This window comes from Typopeltis vanoorti, chromosome 20, assembly GCF_054136105.1.
Source record: "Typopeltis vanoorti isolate ZY-2024b chromosome 20, IOZ_Tvanoo_1.0, whole genome shotgun sequence".
Lineage (NCBI taxonomy): Eukaryota > Metazoa > Arthropoda > Arachnida > Uropygi > Thelyphonidae > Typopeltis > Typopeltis vanoorti.
In genome coordinates this window covers 54,645,203-54,668,907 of record NC_143568.1, presented here as the reverse complement: position 1 = coordinate 54,668,907, position 23,705 = coordinate 54,645,203, and the positions used below count along the sequence as shown (strand labels likewise).

Below are 23,705 nucleotides of genomic sequence, written 5' to 3'. Positions count from 1 at the left end.
TATAGGATTCATACATAGAAAATTTTTCAGTTCATTACTAGTTTGTGCGAGAACTAGGAGTCATGCCTGAAAATTGAGTAAGGGTTGTAAGCAAGGGCATGAGGAACGAAGTATGACGGATATTGTGCGAATGATGGCTGGTGCTTGGTGAAATAACAGCGAGCATTGAAGGATGATTTCCACCTACGTAGACGCCTCCTGCGAATTTTTTAAAATAAAAATATCTGTAAACATTATACTGCAATTTTATCAATATTAGCACTGTAATAACAACAGCAAAAATGTTTTACACGCACTTTTAGATAAGTTAATGTGAAGTTAATGTTCGATTTTGAGCGCTTGGTTTAGTTTAATCCTGCTCTGAAAAAACTATCAAGTTTTTTTTGAACGTTTGAATTCTGTTGTCTTTTTATAATTAACTCCCTAAAATTACGAAAATGTGTGTAATAAAACTGCCGCAGAAAGTCACGCCACGCGATAAAAGAACCAATTACAGCCCGATTGGTGATTACGTCCTAATCATTCGCCGAACATGTTTTATGAGCGGTGACTCATTCATGTCGGCTAAATTACTACAGTGTTTTTCCAACATATGATGGCCTATTTGCCAAAATTTGTTTAAAATAACAGGAAATTAATAACAAAAAATAACCTGTTAATTTAATTATAAGTAAATCTTGGTTAAAAGCATTTTAAAATTAACAGGGTGTTAATTTTCACATGTGACATAAGGACCAGAAATTTTGTTCGTTAAATCCGAAGTCCGTTAAACACAGTAAAACAACTATAGAAAGTGGATAAAAATAAATAAAGATATTAAGGCAGAGATTTAGCTTGTATCCAGACCTTTTTTAAAACACGCACACACGCGCGCGCGTGTGTGTGTGTTATAATAATAAGCCAGTAGAATCTGCAAAATACTTTTGCCTATACATAAAATTAATAAATTATCAAAATTACTGACATCATTAACGATATTTTGAAACAAAATAAATAAGCACAAGACAGAGCATTCAACGTTTTTGTCAAAAGTATTATATGAATGTAGGCCTACGAAGTCTGCCTCCGGATGTTATTCTTCGTAGGTGTACGAAAGAATAATATCAGCAGAAATGAAATTCTAAAGAACAATCGAATACACTAAATTACATAAGAAAATAAACGCAGAAAAATTACAAGAACTATGACAAGAATAACCTCGCAAACAATTATAGAACCAGATGGATTCAATATATAAATAAAATGTCACCGAATACCCTACACAAAAGAATGTTAAAATATAAAACAAAAATAAAAAAAAATAAGGGAAGAGTAGTCATCGACTGAAACATTCATCGACCACATCCCCCAAGGAGGAGTGTGTTATGTCTATAATGTTCTCAAGATGCTGATTTTCTGCTTTTGAGGGGAATAGCCGTGGTTACTATGAGAAAGAAGAAAAAAACCTCCGTATGAGACCAGTTAACTCATGTTCAGTTGAAACCTCTTCATAAAACGGTCTGGCTTCACTAACGGATTCGAACCTAGGTTTTTCTAACGAAAGGGAAAATGCCATGGCATCTGAGCTATGAAGACTCCATGCATAGTTTATGTGTTTTTGTGTATTTATATATTTCTTAAAAATCTATATTTTAAGCAAATTTATAGATATTATCGACTTATTGTACACACTGCACGGACGTCTCCTTGAGTCATTTCAGCAGTAAACCAGAAGAGTTCGAATCTCACTACTGCACGCACAAGGAATATTTTAAGTCTTTTTCTATTGATGTTAAGTTACAGGATTTGGTAGTATTTTATCCTCCAGAGGTTCAGTTGGAAACAAAACAAAACAAAACAGACAAATCCGCCGAAAAAACACACGCAATTGAAACGTAATACACTTTCCTCATTATTTTCTCTCCTATTGCATAACCGTAAAGAATACATTTCATTCCATTTTTAAAGACTAATACATTTCATTTCTGAGGTAGCAAGAAAGGAGAAATTCCAACGGTAAACTTCCTCGGCAGTATGCAACTCGCGCATAGTTTTAGCTGATCGAAAATTCCTATTGGAGTAAGAAGTACATCAAATAAAGTATAAAGGACTAGAAAATTTTCCTAATGCTTATATAAACTACTTATTATATGGACAAGAAAGATCCTGAATTTATAATTTAATTATTTAGTGCTTCTGTGGACATATTCACTATAATAAACTTTTACGGTCAAATATAATGAAAAAAAAAAAAGCATGTTAATATTAGGTTCGTCAAATATATTTCAAAAGTGGTCTGCTGGCCTCATGATAACGCTAGGTATCTCCGAGGAAAGACCAATGTAGCTGATTCTAGTTACCGAACTAGCAGAAACTTCTAATCCTTTTAATGCAGTAATTTTTTTTTCTTAAAAAACGCGTTTTTAATCAACTTCGTGAAATCGATCGCAGAACACACACACGAATAAAGGCAAATAAATAAATACTAATGGTGTTAGGATGACGACGATCGTCTCGCATACTGCACGTTGTGGCAATGCACTCAACCTTAGCGATGGTGAGAAAGGAAGGTCAATTCCTTATTTATTTCAATAGGAATAGACATGTCTACTACTCTCTTTTCCCTTTTGGGGATTGAAATGGCATTAGAAAATTAATTTCATATAGTTATAAACAACATAAAGATCCTCTAGTAACTGCTATTACCGTAGAGAATTATTACATAATTCTCTACGGTAACATTTATTATAAGTAGGTGAGTATTTAACGATAGTTGTCAGTGTGATGCTAAATTATAAATAGCACACAAACACATCGCGATTGTAAAATCTAGATTTAAACCATACAAACTTATTTCATTGCAATGGGAAACGTGTGTCTACTTGTTATCGACAAGTAATCCACATGCAGTTTGCAATTAGAACAAATCTATCTCTAAATATTCAGGGGCGCCCCAGTTGCTGATGGTGTAAGCTCGCCTTGGATGCAACAGTATTTCACCTCATTCCCCAACTTCATCACTGTCGGTTGGTTTTACGGTTCCTTTGACATCATAATTAACTCCACGTCCAGTGTTAACTATTTTTAGCTGTGCTTTCAGATGATGATGCTGGAAAACACAAGCGGCGGGGAGGATCTACACTTGGGCTTTTTCCTTTTTGCAAACAGTGTGCCGACCTTAATGCCACCGATTTCTTTGTGAAAATTGTTCGTTTTTTGTATCTGTATTTCGAGTTGCATTATGATCACCATAACGTTAGATCGGTTATATGAATAATAAATTAGTGAGTTAAGTTATTATTTTCGGTTTTGAAACCTTAAAGATGCCATTTAACCAACAAACATAAATGATACGGCATTTAGAGGTCATTTCGTATAAAGTTGCAAACCCTTGTAAAATTATGAGCTACATTAAATGTGCTTTTACTGTAGATAAAATATGAATTATAAAATCTTTTTCTAAATTATGAATTTGAGGCAAGAATTTTTTTTTAAATATTCCGAAATAAATTTGTGAATGAATAATCAGAATGTGCAGTCAGCTTTTTAAGCCGCAATTCCAGGTATCTTGGAAAACGAAAGTCAATCATCCTTTCAAAAACATTCCCAACACAGTAATATGTAGGAAAATGTGTAACGTATAAAATATTCTCACACTCAACGGATTACAAAATGAACAAATTATTTTTGAAAGATTTTTCTTTGCCTAATTATCCTACATATCTTCATATCACAAGTACTTTTCCAGTGTCTCACTTTGCCGTATCTCAATTTTTTTGCTCCTAATTTTATCTTCATTTATTAGTTGTTTTTTTTCCTCCCTCTCTTTTCGAGAAGTCGAGTTTGTCCACGCAACGGAAAAAAAATACAATACTCATCTTTCTGGCACAGACACTTTTATATGAAGAGTTCATTACCTGATTATGTCGATCATATCAAAAATTACTAATACATGCCTTTTTTTTCTCTAGTATATGCGCTTCTGCTGAATTTTACTTATTCTCCTAAAACACAAATGCTAGCTGTGGGTTAAGGTTCGCTGACTACAGGCATGTTGGCAGTAAATGATTTAGTCTAGTCTCAGCATCTGATCTTAGCATACCAAATTTCGGTCCAATAGGGAAAAAAAAACTTTTTACTAACTAGCTAATCAATTTGCAATCAGTATATTATTATGTGATAAAACACTTGACTATTAAAAGTAACACTGTTTTCTAGTATATCTTTTATTATATATAACTGATATATAGGAAGTAAACTGCGGAAGTTATTCGTATTCTGTAACAATAACTTGAAGACATGCAGACCATGGGAGGTTTATAGGTGGAGTTTCACTATTACTTTATGATTTAGCTATCATTACATTTGTAAATGAAAAGGCGACTAAATATAGAAGCTACCCTATACGTTATCAGTCCAGACCAGATGAATCTTAACTTAGTTCAGCAGAGGCGCATTAGGGTTTGTCGGTTTTTAAACACCGGATTTAAAAACCGGGGTTTTTTTGGTTTTTTTTTTTTTTTTTTGATAAATTTGTAAAATTCGAAAGTCGGTTTTTAAATTTAAAAATTGTTTTATATACTAGAATTAATATGTAAAATTAATTAATTACTTAATTAAAAACGTTAACATTTTGACTTGAAAGCGATGTATATGCTGCAAGTGAGGAATCGGAAGATGACGTAGAGTGTGAAGATGACTATGCCGAGGATTTTTTCAATTCTCTTGATCTAGATAACGACTGTGGATTCCCTATGTTGTCTGACAATTACAAACAATCAATTTCCCAAATGAGAAAAATTTGCAATTTTTTTTAGAAAATCTCCAGTAAGAGATCGCATCCTTCAGAATTATGTAAAACAAGAAAAAGAAAAGAAATTAAGTCTGATTCTTGACTGCCAAACGAGATGGAATAGTTTAGAAGCCATGATTAAAAGATTTATAAGATTAAAATAATGTGCTGTTTTAGCTTTGAATGATATTGGTGCTTCTCGTATGTGGAATGAAGCTCAATATCTAAAATCATGAAGCTTCTTAAAGTGTTGGGACCAGTACGTCTAGCAGCTGAGGCCTTAGGGCGGCGAGATGTCAATTTATTAACAAGTGAAGGCATATTTGAATTTCTGTTAAATGAACTAAAAAATTTAAAGACTGAAATTAGTTCTAAATTATTAAATGCTTTAGAAGTACGAGTTCAAAATAGAAGGCAAGTTGTATTGGAACCCTTTTGCTATATTTGCAAAATCCACAAAACATTTCAACAAAGAAATCTAGTGGATTTACACTAGCTTCAAAACTCGATATTATTAAGTTATCTGTAATTTTTTTTTATAATATATCCAAATTCTTGTATGGAAACAGATTCCGATTATGAATATATCGAAGACGGAGAAACCATTAATCAGGGCAATGCTCTAAAAGAAGCCATAGAAAAATCAATTCATAGGTTTTTTTAGGAACCTGAAGAAATAATATCAAATCAGAAGACACTGAAGGCCGAATTTTCAGTATTTGATGCCCTGAAAACGATAAAACAAAGTTCAGTAGCCAGAGAGACAGTATTTTCTATTTCAGGCAATTTTGTATCTAGAATTAGAAAACGTTTAAGTGATCGTTCAGTAGACATTTTATGTTTTTTGAAATCATATTTCCTGAAGAAAAATACTAAGTGGAATAAAAATTTATATTTTGTACGGATTTTAATTATTTTAGTTTTTTTTTTATTTTATTTGGTTTTGTATGGAGTACATTTTATTTTGTTATATTTTTGTAGTTCCATAAATATTAAATGAAGTGAAAAATTTTAAAATAAGTATTTTTTTTACTGTTTTAATTATATATATATTTTTTTGTAAAAATCAAAAACCGGTTTTTTTGGAAATACTGGAATTCGAAAACCGGTTTTTTCAAAATTCGGTTTTTGTATAAACCCTAAGGGGCACATACTAGAAACAAGTAGAACGCATTAATAATTTTGATGATGACCGACTATAATTCCTAGGCGCTCTGGTCAATAAATAAAGTGATATCGGATAAATACAGTATTTCAATATATAAAACATTTCTCATGAGTTTCGAATGTGATCGAATTATGAATCATTCTTGTAAATGCCATTACATATCGTGTAATTCTGTGCCCTGCAAGAATTGTGCAGAATGGCTTGGTCTGAACCACATTTCAGCAACATTGATAATATACCAGATTAATGTTACAGTTTGCAAATTGGCGAAATCGTTAGATCTGAAGTACACTGGAATGGGTTGGCTACTGATAAGAAAGGAATTCGTTACTATTCTTATGCTATAATTCTTATGAAGAACATATGAAGTGGTATTGTACTAAAGTGACTTCGGTGAGCTTGAATTTGAATGTGACTGGTCCCTTTACATGTTCTGGCAGCTTTCGAATAAAATGGTAAATTCTAGATGCTAATTCTGATAAACATATCACCACGGACAAATAAGAGTATATAATGGTTCGAGTATATAATAATTACCAGATAAAATCAATGTATTATTAATTTATTTATTATCAAAGATAACTTAGAGGGGCAATTCATACGTAATATCGGTAACACTAAATGTAACATAAATAAATTTTAATCGTTTAATCGTTGCTGACAATGTGATTCATTTAACGCTTTTTAACGTTTCTAAAATATAAAACAACACTGTTATATTCTAGTTTGTCTCTTCTCTTCAGCAAATTATTAATTCAAATACAACAACAATCAAAAAAAGGTTTAATCGCTTTCTATATATCAAGAAGAATCGGTCAATTCAATTGTTGCAATAAGAAGCCTTCGTCAATGCGAAGATAATATTATAATTGGTAATCATTTTAATAAAGAGACAGTACTCGACTTAGAAATCAGATGATAAAGATGACATAAAAACTGACGAGATTCTAATGATTTTTTAATCAATAGCACTTTCTTTCAATCATAATATAATTTACAACGCAGAGTTTTCTGGCGTGAAATATTTAAATTTATCATTAAAGTATCAATCAAACTGTTGATTACCATGTTCCTTATCATTTCTACTATGCAGTATCACCCACTGCCGCCTAATAAATTGTTAGGGTGACTCTGACAATTATTATATGCACTAGTCTCGCTAGCGATGCGATCTTAGGTCATTTTAAATAACCAACTCGAATATTCTTTCCACATTGATTTATTATCGAATGAAAAACGGAATTTTGTTAAAAATTCTTTCCAAGTTAATATTAGTAATGCCATATTTACCCAAGAATCAACTACTAGCTTTTAAGTTTTGTAAAATGGCGTTTTAAGTTTCCGAGGGAAGAAGAAAAAAAATCATTTGCTCTGCTGCTGATTCGGTTGCATGAAGTATTTCGGAAAGTGTCGCCAAGATCGCTGCTTTTCCTCGGTCAATGTTATGCTTCGGTTCAAAAGCCTTCCATGGTCGGCACTCGTCGCAGTTATCATAGATTTAAGTCTTACCTAATCGCTCTATACTGGTTTACTCGTAAGAAATTCTTTAACTGGTCAAATTATGTCTTCAATGTCTGCCAATCACGACGAATTTAATAAGTAAATAATAATAAAAAAAAGGAGCTTTTGAAACAGAGAGTTAAGTTTCTAAAAACGCCATCGATGTACTTATCGCTTTGAAAGTTTCGAATGAAATCAAAATTTCAAGTTGATACAATACATTCGCTGAACTAATCTCTCTCTCTCTCTCTCTCTCTATTCCTGCAATGGATTTGGAGAGGGACGGAAGGATTTTATCCGGTAAATTCCAGTTTGAACTTCCATATTATCACAAATAATTGTGCTTAATCCTCTTATTTGATTCAAATCATACCGCTAAATGTGTTCCGGTCGTTGTTAATTTTTTTTTTTTTTTCATTGACGGATCAAAACTTTCTATTTACTTTATGTCATCCTTATCTGTATCAAATTCTTCTATTTAGTTCGGTTAATAAATAAATCAAACATTTATCTTCTGAAGAGATTCATATAATAGAAATAACATATATTAACGAGAAATTCGACTAAGCGTTTACATTAATTGCTTCATAAGGAAAGTTTTGGTGTATTTAAAATTTCTTGAAGCGAGAAATTGTTTAGAATTACGAAAATAAAGTTTCAGGAATAAACATAAATCACAAATACATTTAATTACTCTGCTTATGATTCCGCTGAGTTTGATAAAACTGCAAAAACGCTATTTTAAAAGATCTGCTCAGAAAAGTTTTGCAATACTTTAAATTACTTTTAGTAAGTCAGGTCTGGGCAAAGACGGTTAGATAAACTGGAAATCCTTCACTAAAGACCCAAACATGAAACTTTTTTTTAAATCCACTTCATGCTTTCAGTAAGGGGGGTGATGGTCTCACAAGGGACGATAAAATTCATCTCCCATCGAAAGATTTTCATGAATTTTCATGAACATCCATGTCTGTTGTGGTATTCATTATTCTAATTCGCCGGCCAGCAGGCAAGAGACAAATTCGGACGTGAACAAATCACGAATTAACAGTCTATTGCTTTTTTTGTTTGTTTGTTTTTTTAAACGGTGTATCTTGGATTACTTTAGCTTTTGGCTGCAGAAGAGATTTTCCCGATAAAATAATCAGTTGCAATTAATTATTAAAAAGTGATAATAAACTAGTTAGGTTTGAAAGGACAAGGGCATGAAGTGCTACTTTGTTATATTTTGCCATCGTACCTCGGTTGAGACGTTCGCAACTTGATTGACTGTCGATGTTCATATTGAAATACAAATAATATTATTAGACAACACAGTGCATTTAATATTAATATTTGAAATTATTATTAAGTCGCATTGGGATTGCTTGAACTATTTTTAAAGTTTCTTTAAAAAAAAAACTTAGTAACGTTACCTGGAACTGGTGCAATCATTGGAATGTAAAAATAAATGGGCAAGCAGGATCCATATTAAAGTCATTAACACGTTTCAGATAACTGATTTTTAGCTTCAACACTATCACTTTGAAAGAAATAGTAAAACGATTTAAGTGAGGAAAAGAAGAGTAGAAAAACATTTAAGCTAGGATTCTCGAAAAGTCTTCATTAGTTACAACAACAATTTAGTGTGCTCTCTCTCTCTCTCTCTCTGGCAATTTTCAGTGAGCTGAATTAATTGCATTTCAAAAAGAAACGGTTATGTATCACGAAACGAATTATACAAACACATCTGATTCCATTCGAAATGCAGATAAGCCATGGAAACATCTGCAAGACCTCTAGAATGACAGACATTATTAGACGAGATAAGATAGGACCGCATAGAATATTGCAATATATGTGAATGATTAATGATGTATAATACCTGAATCTGTTGGCACAAATGTATAGAATCATATAATTATAAGCGTAATATAATGCTTGATTAAGCAGGCACATATGAGTGTGTATCTCATCTTGTATATATGCCGCTGGTTTATATGACTCCTTTACTTATGTTAGTCTTTTACCTATATTATGACTAATATGAATAAAACATTAATTTGGTCATTACTAACTTGAATAATTATGTCATTGGATCTATGTAATATAATCTATGTGTGATATAAAGCAGACCACCTGATATCCGAGTGGATTCGGCCATCCCAACGGTTAGTTGGCCGAATTCGTAAGTAGGTTAATAAATGTTCTTAAGATGAATATTTATTAACCTGATTTTCCCCTTGGGGCTGTAAACCGCCTGTCACTCTCTTAAAATGTCAGCAGATCGTTAGTTTAATGATGAGTCTCATTAAAGTAATATCATATAATAATTTTAACTCAATGAAAATTTATATTGCTTTAATATAAATTTTAAAGGTTTTGCATGTGTTTCTCTGTGTGGGAGGGGAGACACATCCTACATCTAACAGTCAACGTTCAGAAGGATGGTAAGACTTTCACGTGAAAATTAACACAATCGAAAATAACTCCCTGCTGTCCTATTGCTTAACTAAAACACTCATTAGGAAAGGCGTGTATGCGTGATTCTCTTACTGTGTTTTATTGATTTCAGGTTTCAATAAAACTTGCATTGCATTTATTAATGAAATTAAGGAGAACCGTTAACGCTTCCGATAATGACTGTAAAAGTCACAGGACTGATCTAAGTCGAGAGAGAGAGAAGGGCGGGGGGGGGGGGAATTAAAGTTATTGTGATATACTCATTTTTGTAAGTCACGTGAAGTCTGTTTTGGAATGCAGGCTCAGAAGTTTAAGATTTTTAATGAGTATTTCAGGAAATGTTAACTATGTTTAAGGGATGAAGCTAATTAACCGTGTTTAAGGGACAATGTTATATTTCCAAAATCCAAGGATAACCAGTGATTTAATAATTTTGAGTTTAAACATTCGTTACCAATAATAGCAAGAGGAAAGATGTGGGACAAAGAATAATGAATCAAATGTTGATACTTTTTCAATCATTAATTCAAATATATTTATTTGAATTAATGTTGAAACTTATTTGCATGTTAAGATTTCCAAGCTGGCTCTAAATAATGTAACATTTTAGATGGGAGTGCTGAGCAATTAGACATCGCTCAGAACAATCCAGAAATTTTGTGTTATCTCTTAAAGAACAAATGACGTAGGAAATCCCAACAGGCACAGAGAATGAGCAATGCACGATGCAAATAGATTCATGTACTATGCTATTGTTATTCAATAAATATTGTGGTAAAATAAAACAGGATTAGCTAGACCGTAACAGTATCTATTTCTGATAATGCGATTGAAGTGATTCGGTTAGTTCACATGGAGTTTCAGACGCGCTCATTCATTGTGAGGGGCTGAACTGGCATTTTTCCTCTCTTCATATTTGATTCATGTAATGTGCAGTATTTATTTGTAAAATGAGGTTGCTTTTCGTTTTTTCCTTTCTTTTTTTTTTTTTTAAACCTTCAGCACATTCATACTACTACTGTCCTCTGTGGAAGGACTATAAAGCAAGATGCGCAGGTGTTACACATCTTGTCTAAAATTGATCTTGTTCTGTTCTAAAATTTCGACGCATAAAAATAATCAACAGTTTTTAAATTATACACGCAATAAAGAAAAACAGTATTCGAAGATTATTCGGTTGTAAAACTTCAGAGGTTGAAACTATCAATTTATATGTCTAGTTATTTAGATTGTTGAATATGTCGGTCTGTATGAGATGTTTGTCTTGTTGCTTCTTGAAAGTATAAAGTGGATTTAAAACTGCCACTTTTGATCCCCAGAGCAGATCTCTTGGATTATTTCACGGTCAGCTCACAAGCGGTTCTAAGGTGTTATAGGTTCACATCCTTTTGAGACTGGGAATTATTAAGGAAAACTCTCATTGATCTATCAAAAAAGTATTAAAAAAGCCCTGAATATAATAATTTGTGTTAATGCACCTATTTACAAACTTTGTACATGTAATATTTATCGACAGTGTACCTGATAAATATTGCACAAACAAGCATACAATCGCGAATAGTACTCATCAGCAATGGCAGATTATATCAGCAATAGCCATTTATCACTGCTAAAATAACTATATAGCAATTAAGATTCTAAATGCATAAAGAAGATATTAACGTTAATGCAATAAACTAGCTCTTGACGCTCTCACAGCGGTATTCAATGAACTGGGACTTTTGCAGTAATTAAGGTGAAAAAATCAATACCTCTGTGACTGTTAGGAACAGCGCGGAGAGAGAGGAGACAAAATATGTCGCGTAACAGGAGAATATTTCTTTCGTTTCTCAAATCTCCTTTTCTAATATATAAGTAACACATGAATGCGCTGTAGAATAGGAATCAAAAAAAAAGAGAAAAATTTTTTCTCAAGATTTTTTTTCTCAAGAAATGTGTATTATTAGATGAACATCTATGTTAAAATGACTTAACTCTTAACCTAGTCGATTTTTCATGAATTCTAGAAAAATATTCTTAACAAGCGTCGATGTTCATATTATAAAAACCATTTACTTGAATACCGAATATAGATGAACAAAGAGATTAAAGATATAAGCTAAACATAAGATATATATGCATATAATTAATACTCTTTGAAAATTCAAACTCTTTGAAAACATTATAATAATATATTATAGTTGAAGAAACAATATCTTACAAAACAAACCACTACCAAATCTTACATACACAGAGGAAAATGTAAATAAGTTTCTATAGGGAAAAAAATTAAAAAATCCACTTCCTGAAATGCAGTAAACAACCAAATATACTTAGAATCGTGCCTGCTATTGTTTATTTATTATTATTATTTTTTAACTAACTTGGGCCCTTTCTTTTCACTCCTCTCTTAAAAACCGACGATATTTTTTGGTTTATTAAAATGAGCCAAACAAACATATATTACAAGCGAAGTTAATAGCATGTGTATTATTTAAACTTATAGTAACTTGTATGAAGACATGAGTGTATACACCACGTAACGAAATATATGAAATAATGTCATTGTGTCAAACTATGTAATCATTTATTATGATAATTATGAAACAAAGTTATTAAAATACTTTTTGAAATTCGTTGTAAACGTCTGTTTTCTATTGTTTTGTTTTGTTTTGCTGCAATTACGTAATATTCGAGTTAAAAGCTGAGAAAGACATGATCTAAATATGTAGAAAAAATGTCTTAGTAATTTCTGGATTAGATCTTAGCATTTAATTTAATTTAAATTCTCTTTTCGCATTTCTGAATGTACATACGAAGTTACACACTTTTGCCTCAGATTCTAATTAAACCAGTTCTGAGGAAACATACAACATATTGGTTACATGAATTTGTCACTGAAACTAAATTACGCTTCTTCTTATTAACTTTCCTATATATAAAAACATTGTCATTTGATCCCTACAGAGTGCAGTAATTAAGAAGTAAACATAAAGAAAGAAAGTTAGTAACTGAATTTACGAAACCATCGAGCTAATGCGTTGAAATCTTACTCTTAATATGGTTTTCGCATGGAAAGAATGAATATTTACCGTCCCTAAACATATTTATTCTCATGTTTTACAAGAATATGGCTGCAGATCCAGTATATGTGCAATCGTATATAAACATTCGATAGTGTGTTGCTGAAATTTTTCATGTAATAGACTTAAATAAATAAATATACTTTCCATGTTTCGTAGTGATTTTCTAACTTTTGTCAGAGTTTGTTCGCGAAAGTCGAACACACTTTTGTGTAATGTTTGTAATTTATAATTTATAATAGTGGAAATTAGAGAATCTGCTTCAGATTATTGTGGGACCAAAAGTTCCAGAACAATTTTCATAGTTAGTATGAGATATGAAAATAACTAATACTATCGTATTACTGATGAGGAAGAGCAGCTCAGTTATGATTTCAAATTAAAACTGAATCTCTCAATTTATTAAGAAAAGTACTTCCTTAAAAAGACTTACATTTTATGATGATTAATTAAATTTCATGTACTCTAGGAGAATCTGAAATACTTCATACGTAAATGAAAGCACTCTACTAATTTATGTAACTTATCTAGCTTATATATTCTTCTAATTGGATTATTGTACTGTATAGTGATCTCGTTCCTATTCGTTCTAACTTTTAGCGTGTCTAAAATTGCAAGCATAAGTAAAGTAGGCCTAAATACATAGATTTTGTCAATGAATTGTTTTTATTATTACACACATCTCAAGGTACATAACATTATCTACATTGCAAATCGGCATAATTCTCCTCAAGTTTAGTTTTGTAACGGGAGTTACGAAGACGTTTTAGTGATGGCGGCACTATAAAACGCCTGACAAGATTGTTACAGTTCTCACTGGTGTCTCTTTACGCGCCTTTATTCGCAACACACGCACATTCACGCAATACATACAAGTTCAACCCACACTACTCTCTAATTAGAAATAGTAAGGTTTTGGGGAAATCAAACCTTTTGGTATGGCTTTAGTCCCTCGATGCAACTGCTTCGCACACTTCAAGTCTTAAAAAATGCTGCGCAAGAAGTTTGGGTCTGTTTTTCAGAGCGCGACACTGAGTTGCAGTTGTACTTTATCGCGAACGGGGACAGTTATTATTTGGAGGGTGATTTTTATCAGTGATTTACAAGGGGTCAACTGCAGACGCTGCTGTTCGGGGAACTGATAAAGGGGCTGGTGTTGGCATATACTGTTTCTTTTGTTTTTATTTTTTTCTCTGAAAATAGGAAGAATGCTTTTGAGATTGCACTTAGTTCCAAGGTAAGTCTAGTCACGCTCGGATCTCCATAAGAGAAAACGCAGTCACAAGGTGGGTGGGTGGTAGGATTTCTGAGTCTATGTTACATACATTACAGGAGAGGAGTACCCGCATCGTGTTTGCCGAGAGTTTTGCATATAATTACTTCTGCATCTTGAATCAGGATGGCTTACTCGCCTCCATTTCTTGAACGATCGCAGTTTGATCTAGCATTTTACTTTCGCAAGTTCTTTAGTAGCACTAAGGTGAGAAATCATCGAGGCCACCCTATATTGGTCTCTAAGGGGGCCATCCCCAGTGACTGCAGGTACTGACGGTACTTTTCTAAGTTCAGAGCCGTCAGAGCTGTGCTGGGATACGCGAATGCACTTTCAGGACAGGGCGCTACGGAACGGGGTAGACTCATAAATGAAGCTGTTCCTGGGATCACCGTCGGTCGTAAGGTCATAAGATCGGCGGCTTTGCTCACTTCGGAAACTTTATCACCAATGATCCGATCGATGGAAAAACTGGGTTTGGACGAGAGAGAAGACTGCTTTGTGCACGGGACGCTAGGAGTTTCCGGTGGCGGTAGGAGTGTCTGCGGCAATACGGGACTAGCGAGGTGGTTGGGGAGACCTAAGTTGATGGACTGCAGAGAAACACGAGCGAGGTCTTGTGGGGTTAACAGTGGCACGGGTGGTGGCATATACGGATAACCCCCAGAGAATCCCAGAGGGGGATGGCCTCCTGCAAACAGTCCGTGAGCTGGCCTATAAGGATGGATGGTTGCCATAAAAGCCGAGGGATCTTTCAGCGGATCGGGATGCTGGCGTTTGTAGCGTTTCCTTCGCCGTAAGAAGCTTCCATTGTCGAACATGTCTTCGCTAGCGGGATCGAGGGTCCAGTAGTTACCTTTGCCAGGGTTTCCAGGTTCACGTGGGATCTTGATGAAGCAGTCGTTTAGTGACAGGTTGTGCCGAATGCTGTTTTGCCACATTGGGTATTTCTCGCGGTAGAACGGGAATCGGTTCTTAATGAAGTCGCAGATTCCACTCAGCGTGAGTTTCTTCTCCGGGGACTGTAGGATTGCCATGGTGATGAGAGCGATGTACGAGTATGGAGGCTTCACCAGATGGCTCTTCGATTTTCCATCTTCATCCTTCGAAGTGTCTTTCTGGTCCCCTGTGTCCGTAGTGTCCACCTCGGCAACTCCACCCCCGTCCAGTTCGTTTTCTTGGTCATCTGAATCGACCGATACTAACGCGTCTTGGTCCCCATCGGAGGGCGATCGTGGGTTCGAGATGAGGTTTCTGATGGAGTTCACGTCGACATCCCTCAACGAAGGGCATCGCACCACACAACTTAGCGACTCCGGTGGCTGGACAACGGAAGCGGGGGTCAGCGGAGAAGGTGGTGCGGCCGCTTGCTGGAGCGCTTCCATCATGTGACTGTGGTACGAGGGGCAGAACCCAGGTTGTTGGGGCGTAACGCTCGCCTGGCTCCGAGCCTCCTCGCGCACTGGAAAGCGCATGGGAGTGGCGTTCAGGTAGAAGCCCAGCGGCGGGCGGCTGAGCTCGTCGGCGAAAGCGTGGAACTGCAGGCTGACGAAAACAAGCGATGACTGCACGTGCAAGACAGCTACACCAGTGTGGTCACAAGGTCGTCAGAGAGAGACTGTGTGCGGCCGATCGCTTTTTTCCCACCGTCCGAATCGGAAGTTGGTTGAAACGACGATGCTCGCTCAACTTGTCGCCGCTTCGATAACGACTGCTTTGTGGACCGTGAAAATTTGTGAACGCGCAGTCCAATCGGGAGGCGTACAGTCCACGTGACACGCAGTGGGCTTGGACGAACGTTAACTGTCGGTTTCAGTCCGACGATTCAACACGCGTCCGTTTCAGGAAGAGCTCCACCCCTCGCGAAATTATTAATTTTGTGTCGACAGTGTTAGCGGTAAGCGGAGATTTATCACCACGTGCTGCGAAGGACGAATGCGGGAATTAACGATGACAGTGGATAGTTAGGGGGTTGTGTTACTGCCTCGGAAAGTGACGTCTAAATTTCCGGGATTAGGACCACCTCAGTGTTAGCTAAAGTACGGTGTAGTTTCTTCCCGGGATTCCTAATCAAGTATGAAACCCAATCACTAGGTGTCGCTACAAGATCATTTGCATTTAATATACTGTACTTCTATCTGCATTTACTTCTGTCTCCTTGTTTAAATTGTCTGTTAATATTTTAATTTAATTAATTGCATTTTTTCCTCTCATTCTCCGCAATCAACATTTCAGGTAGCTGCAAACGGGCTTGAACTTGCAATAATATATGGGATGCTCCTCCTAAAGACATAACTCAAGACAGTAACCAATAATCTGAAACAAACTGTGTGCCCAGTTAACTTTACGAGCTTCCACTGTAGATTGTAGGGTAACCAGTAGCAACAAGAAAACAAGATCTTCATAATCAGGTAGGAAATGCTCTTCAATGTTTGCTCACAAACAACTAACAAGTAACTCACGTTAAAATTATTCTCCTACAGCCACATACGTTGAGTGAACGTAAATGATTTCGTTATTATTTATTTATTTATTTTTCTCCAAGCTTTGCTGATATTGATTCCAGAATGCATTTCAGTTTATATTAAACAAATATGTTATTTGACTAAAAATGTTTGTAGCATTTAAGATGTTTATTGATTTCTTTTTTTTCTCCTTTTTATTTTTTCCCTTTAGGTCAAAGATTTTGAAACCATATACTGAAATAGTTAAAGATTTTCTTCGAAAAACAAAGGAACGTTATTCTTACTCCATTGAATAATCACCAATCTTAAGACAGTGATTTCCAAATGCTTTATAGCTGTGCACCCAGCTGACCTGCAAAAAAAATTTGCTACGTTCCTCTAAGTTTTAAATTATCCTCCCAGTATAATTATTTTACTTTGACTCCCATCACACAAATAATACAAACACATTTGTTAAAAAAATTGATTGAGCTGCTTTAATGTGTTTGTTCTTGCACAAATTTTCTCCAACATGATTTTAACAAAGAAATAATGACTCTCAATTCTTCGAAATCTTCATAATAATAGTAGAAAACCCGTCTCACATAAGTTCTTGATATTTTACAAACTGCGACACGCACCTCCCCTTGACGGGGGAGATGCGTGTCGCAGTTTGGAGATTATAGTTCTAATGGAAGAAAGTTGAAAATCATATTATCAGTGGAGGCATGAGAAGCATTTATTTCTTGGGTACAAATGAACAGCTTTTTATTTTTATTGTTATAAAAATAAAAAGAAAGTTTGAGTTCAGGAAAATACCACCAGAGTGATTTTGAAGTGACCTCTTATGATCCTGTAATCTCTTTTCAATGAATGACGTAGTTATACGTTCGAAATTTTCTAATAGTAACTATGCTCAGGGTTGCTTTAGCGAGCAAGTATTGTAGTGTTTATATTCGAGGTGCTTTCAGATACATTGTAAAAAAGCATTTTTTTTAATATAAATAAACATCATTAAAACCGATTTCGTGTAATTCTTAATATTTTTAATTCGGATTTACTAAAGTACACACAAACGTGAAAATAACCGAAGAGATCAATTTTTTTTTATTTCTTTTATTTATTTATTGTAGATATTACGCATGTGTTGTACATTTACTTAAAACAAAACAACAACAAAAAAAAAAAAAAAAAAACTATCATCTGTATGGCGTACTTTTATGTAAATCACCATTGATTGCTTCTTGATATCCACAAACAATATCGTCAAATTTTGACAAAAGTCCGTTTGGAGTAGATACATAATTTGTTGCACTGTCCTAAAATCGAGATGCAAAACCAGGATCACCATGGAATGGTGAAATTGTTTCTCTTTCATTTCTCGAAAAGAACTAGAGAGAAGCAGCTAAGGTTAAGCTACACAGTCAGCTACGATCGTGGGTTATATTTCTGTCGAATTCTTATTTTATTACTTGAGAACGAGCTTTAATCAAAAATTTAAGCCAAGCAGTTTAAAGAAATCAGTCAATCGAAATCAAAAAAGTGTCACCAATACACCATACAGTGCAATAGTAAAGGACAGGTCTGTCTTTACGTAACTTGGTAGACACGTTTTGAGCAGAATCACCAGCTGAGTTATAATAATGCACAATCCATGCATGATTGGGTGTTGCATGAATAAAGGCGATAGGAATTTCTGAATATTTATAGGCTGTCTGTTACTTCTGATGAAGCAAGCCACAAAACTGCATGAAGCTTAGATTTCTTTACGCTTCTGTAATTGAATATACTTCAGATTGAATGAAAGCCAACTTGACACTTATTTTAAAGGTTCCATTCGTTCCGATCGCTTCTTTCGCGAATGGATCTGTGTGATGCATACATCTTTTTTTGGAAATCCGAAATCCTTCGGATAAAATCTTTTAGTTGATTGACTTAAATGTTTCTCTGTGAAAATCGTCTTTTCGCCTGAGAATCACTTAAGTAGATGACCAAAATTATAGCTTTAGTCTGCGATATAAACCAATCGCAATTAATTCAATGCCATATATTTCACTTATGTTTTAAGACTGATAAAATATTTCGATAAATAAAAAAAAATCTCAAGTGTACTCTTTAACAATTCATGGTTGAATAGAGGAACAACATGCAAACTTCTTCTTTCTTTAGTATTAGGCCTAGTGGCCTGTTACGATTTGAAACTGGAAATCCCACAGAATAGATCGGTCAATCCTTATTCTCGGAGTGTCTTGTGTCTTATGTCTGTAGATGCGTGAAGGGGTTTTTCTTCCCCCTGTTCTGGGGGACGAAAAACCCCTTCCGGGTGAAACCCCCCTTACCTCCGTATGAGACCGGCTTACTCACCTTTCATCGAAAGAGATCAGATAAAAGTTCCTCACGTCACTAACTGGAATCGAACCCAGGTCTTTCCGACCAAAAGGCTTCGTGTATACCGACTGAGCTACGGAGGCTAGCAACATGCAAGCTACCTATTTCAGATGACAGAACAAAAAATGATTTACTAGAGACAAGGGAAGGACTATGGGGTGGACTGGATGTTCCGATTCTTGAAGTCATACAGAAACTTCAAATTTCCGTTTTTTTTGCGATAGCTTCAGCTGCTGAGAGGAAAACTGACTACGATATAAGTATTTTAAAATACGTTTCGTGACTTTTTTTAAGTGTCATGATTTTGCAAAAATTAGAAGTATTTTTTTTTAAAAAAAAACCTACAAAGGCACAATCCTTGTGTTTTAGAAACATCTATTCTATCGTTTCAGTATGTAATCCAAGTGATGGTCGCTTTTCTTCCTCAATAACAGCTTTCGAATAAAATATCTTAAATTTATCCATAAATTCTGGGCTAACGTTTAACCTCGAAGTGTTTAAATTTCTCCAAGAAAAAAAAAAAAATTCAACTATGATTTCGTTCGCAATCTAATGTAGGAGAATTTCACTTAAGGGCATTTTAAGTACTCAGTTTCTAGGTGCTAATCTTTTATCGACGACAAATAAACCTAAACGGAGTGTGGGAAAAGTTATTTGGTTACGACCATAACTTGGTACACTCCTGAACTAATTTAAGGAATCGGGTGTAAGAGCTGCTGAACAGGCTTTTTTTTTTTTTTTTTCTTGCCGAGCTTCTATTAAAATAATCCAGATAACCTCAAGATATTCGCAATCTATAGTTCAGCTGTGTCATAAACGATCGAAGTCTATATCCACAAGTCGCTCGTGTTGTTCATCATTCCGATCCGATGGTCTTTTTGATTTCATTTTTTGTGAGAATCTCACTCACGGAACAGTCCTATCGTACATTAGTGCGGTGAGCGGGTAAAATATTATAATCTACAAATCCTCTTCTAAAGACCAAACATGACTTTTTTCAAGTCCCTTCAGGACTAATAAGTAGAGTGGTAGTCTCGTACCACGCGATGGATGTGGGATTCTAATGCCATCCACTCGGCCGTCAGGACGGCTAAGCCGGTGTTGAAAATGTATACGCGTATTCAGCATTTTATATCCTCTCACTTCAAAATAGGTTTTCAACGAGAGTTTTAGAACCATTTAATTGCCAATTAGGCAGAATCTTCACCGTTTGGTCGATTTCCTGATTCTAATCCTTCATGTTAACGTTGGTATCTTTCTGCTCTTGCATCAATAGTTTTCAATTATGTTTGAGTTTTATGACAAAGAACAAAGTCAAAGATTATGTACATTTATTACAAAGTTCTTGAGCTTGTTTGTTAGTTTTGCAAGAGATGGATGTCTTTCCGCCTGTGTATGAAATCGGCTAATTCTCCTGCATTTGCTCTTATAATTGTTTCTTACTTCTTAGAAGGATTCGAAAAGGTTCATTTCCACGATGATTTCCCATTCAACTTCAAGCTGTCGACAGGTGAAGAAAAAACACACAGTGAAGTCAATAGGCGTTGAATAATACTTAACAAAAATTAATGTTAATAAACAAATAAATAAATGGTTTCCAAATTTCTTCATTTCTAATGTTACTAATTTCTGCATTAGTAACATAATTTCTGCATTCATTATTTTCTGAACGAATTCCTAAAATAATTCCTGAGTTTGTTTAGATATTAGTATCCTACCTTCTAATGCACTGTCACACAAGAAGAGTCCTTTCTCAAGATTTGAACTGCTAATTGTGCGCTGTGTATACTGCCAGACCTTGACGATTATGCAGTAACAGCAACTGTGTATTTGTCACTGAATTCTAGATCAGGATTTGTAAATCAGATCATTCGGATGCTCCAAGTTGTAGAGCGTACATATATATGTCACTTAACTGCTGCTAGTAGCCCAACTTTGTGCTATTCAGTTCTCCCAAAATAACTGAAGAAAGTGTGCCTTTCAAAATAATGTCTATCGTTGTTATTTAGTCGGTTGGTAGCTTTTTGAGCGACCGGCTGAAAGAAATTAGATCTTGATATATGTCATCGGCTATTTATGGCTCTCTTGAAAGCAATATACAACAACAGCACATCCCATAAGTTCAGCTAATGACGATCCCCCTATTTCAACGCCAGCACCCACACATCTAATAATGCTCCAATGTTCACACATAAAAACATTGAGGCGATCGTCATTTGATTCCAGTAAATTGCCACGGCAGTATACATATGACGGCACATTGGTGTGAAAGCAGTGACTGTCTTCTTGACCGCGTACTTTCGTGCAATTATTGAGATATTCCAGGCATTTTTCACAAACAAAAGGCGTGTTGGATGAGGACGAGAGAAGGGAGAGATGCATCATCGAGTTTTTATCACGGGCTGTTACTGAACTCACAGGACACTGCAGGAGAGCATGAGGTTAATCTGTGTTGTCAAGCGCGCTCTTTATAAAGGACGTTAGAGATTCCTTTTAAAGAAAAATACCGGTATAAAAACGGCTAAAAAAGAGACGGTAAATTCTAAGCGGAATTATTTGGCATCTGTCCAAGTGTGACATAACTAATGAAATGGACAAAGCAGCACGGAATGGAAAATTTGAATTCCAATCTACTGACTCCTATACTCTGATATTATCAAAAACATTTGCGATGAGGGATTTTTTTTTTTTCCCTTTTAAAGAAACAACTATCAGGGGAGTTTTCAGTTTTGGGTTCTTAGCACAACGTTAAGGTGAATGCCTGCCACGTTGAATCCTCTCCCATTTTCCTTTCTTACGCGTTTCTTTTGTGTCTTCTGTACAGCCTCTTCAATGTTCACGTGTGTATCACAGTTTACGCTATATATGTCTCCCCATACACTTGTCTTTCTCACCGAGGAGAAACATATAAAGTACTTTTATGATGTTCACAATGCACCATTCATTCTGTGTCTGTGTTCACTAAGAGGACGTTTCTGCGGATTTAGGGGATGAGAAATTAGGCGTTCATAAGTGGGTGGCCGTTCCTGTAGCCCAGAACAAAATCACCAAATTCGGGGATGGCGTAGAAAAGCATCTTTTGCTTTGATATCATTGCAGCCTTTGGCTTGAATGACTGAAGTGTCCTTAGAATTTTCAAGAAACGGCTTTTAAAGGTCCCTTTACTCCAGCAATATGGGCTTGCAGGTGATGACTATTCCTGAGAGGGAAGTGAGGTAACTGACAGCGATGGTATGTTGACTGTAGAAGACAGATACACGCTGTGTTTCCTTTCAATACTTCTCGCACCTTCAAAACGTTGCGTTGGTACTGAATTTAGAATGTGTGTGTGTGTGCGTGTGTGCGTGTGTGTGTGTGTGCGTGTGCGTGTGTGTGTGTGTGTGTGCGTGTGCGTGCGTGTGCGTGTGTGTGTGTGTGTGTGTGTGTGTGTGTGTGTGTGTGTGTGTGTGTGTGTGTGTGTGTGTGTGTGTGTGTGTGTGTGTGTGTGTGTGTGTGTGTGTGAGTTTGTGAGTGTTTCCCAGTAGGATTTCTGCGTCGCAATTACATTCTACTTAATCAAATGATTCAAGGAAATAAACGAAAGAATGAATGAATTGAGACCGTAACAATGTTTTACACGCATTTAGACATGACAGTCTTCAAGAAAAAATTATACTTGTTCTTCAAGAGTGTTTCAAGATTGATGATTAAAGAATAAGAGTGTTCATGATGAATGTTTCTGATAGGTATAAAGTGCAAAAATTTCTCTCGCATGTTTGTTTGATGTGAATCTCTGGGAACCAATCACATATTACTTTGGGTAGGTTAAGTTAAGGGCTAAATAATTCGATTTTAGAGACAAAACATGGAACAATTTTAGCTATTTTAATTCTACAGTAAGGAGAATGGTGATTACACTACGGACGAAAAAGAAATCGTCTAACACATAAAGACTTTCACATATAAAAATGCGACAGTCGGAACCGAACTCAAGCGTTTTAAGTGAAATGCGTGGTGTGTGTGTGTGTGTGTGTGTGTGTGTGTGTGTGTGTGTGTGTGTGTGTGTGTGTGTGATCTGCCAACCAGAAGAATTGGTTTGAACGACAACTTCTTTCTTTACCCAAAGGGTGGTTTACACTGTTCAAAGGAATGGCTAGGTCATAATACCAAAATGCTAAGCATTTGATATTAGAAGAAGGCTAGTCTGCTTATGAAATTCAAGCTACCCCTCATAGTACCTTCAACGGGTAGTGGGTATTGACTAATCATTTGCATAGTGTGACAATGATTATGTATTTTTAATCATGTATTTTTAAGCAATGGGTTCGAATTAGCGAAGAGTTAGTTCGAAGACTATTAATGTACTAATGTAAGAAAGTTCTCTTAATTCTCAGCACACTAGGCCTCTTTAGAACTATATTAAAATAATTTTCAGTATCACGAATCTGGTCCTAAGTAAATGAAATAGACGTAACTCAAACAAAAACGATAAGTACGAGGAGTATTTTTAATTATAAATAAATCAGAATTATTTTGAGATAATTACTGGTTAATGATCCACATATGTCCATTATTGCAATTTTGTTTGCTGTAACTTTAATCATATACACTATCTACCAATAATTTTCCGGACACTTTTTTCAATTTACAATTGTTACCAGTAGGCGAATCCTAATAT

The 23,705-nt window shown here is 35.2% G+C and overlaps 2 protein-coding genes across 2 annotated transcripts in view; one reads left to right on the top strand and one right to left on the bottom strand.

Annotated features, from left to right (window-relative positions):
• Nucleotides 1–13,465: 13,465 nt before the first annotated feature.
• Nucleotides 13,466–16,610, bottom strand: LOC150095450 (forkhead box protein D3-like). Its single transcript, XM_090410050.1, has one exon. It carries the CDS (start codon nucleotides 15,689–15,691, stop codon nucleotides 14,432–14,434), a length of 1,260 nt encoding a protein of 419 aa, XP_090266176.1. The 5' UTR covers nucleotides 15,692–16,610; the 3' UTR covers nucleotides 13,466–14,431.
• A 2-nt stretch (nucleotides 16,611–16,612) lies between these two features.
• LOC150095449 (apolipophorins-like) overlaps nucleotides 16,613–23,705 on the top strand; it is a 153,222-nt gene continuing 146,129 nt past the window's right edge. Inside the window, exon 1 of the mRNA XM_090410680.1 lies at nucleotides 16,613–16,627. The gene's annotated coding sequence lies outside the window, so the exon portion shown is untranslated. The remainder of the gene's footprint in view (nucleotides 16,628–23,705) is intronic.

Bases quoted from the DNA above. Each gene is read 5' to 3' on its own strand.
- LOC150095450 (XM_090410050.1), bottom strand. From the start codon at position 15,691: ATGCGCTTTCCAGTGCGCGAGGAGGCTCGGAGCCAGGCGAGCGTTACG.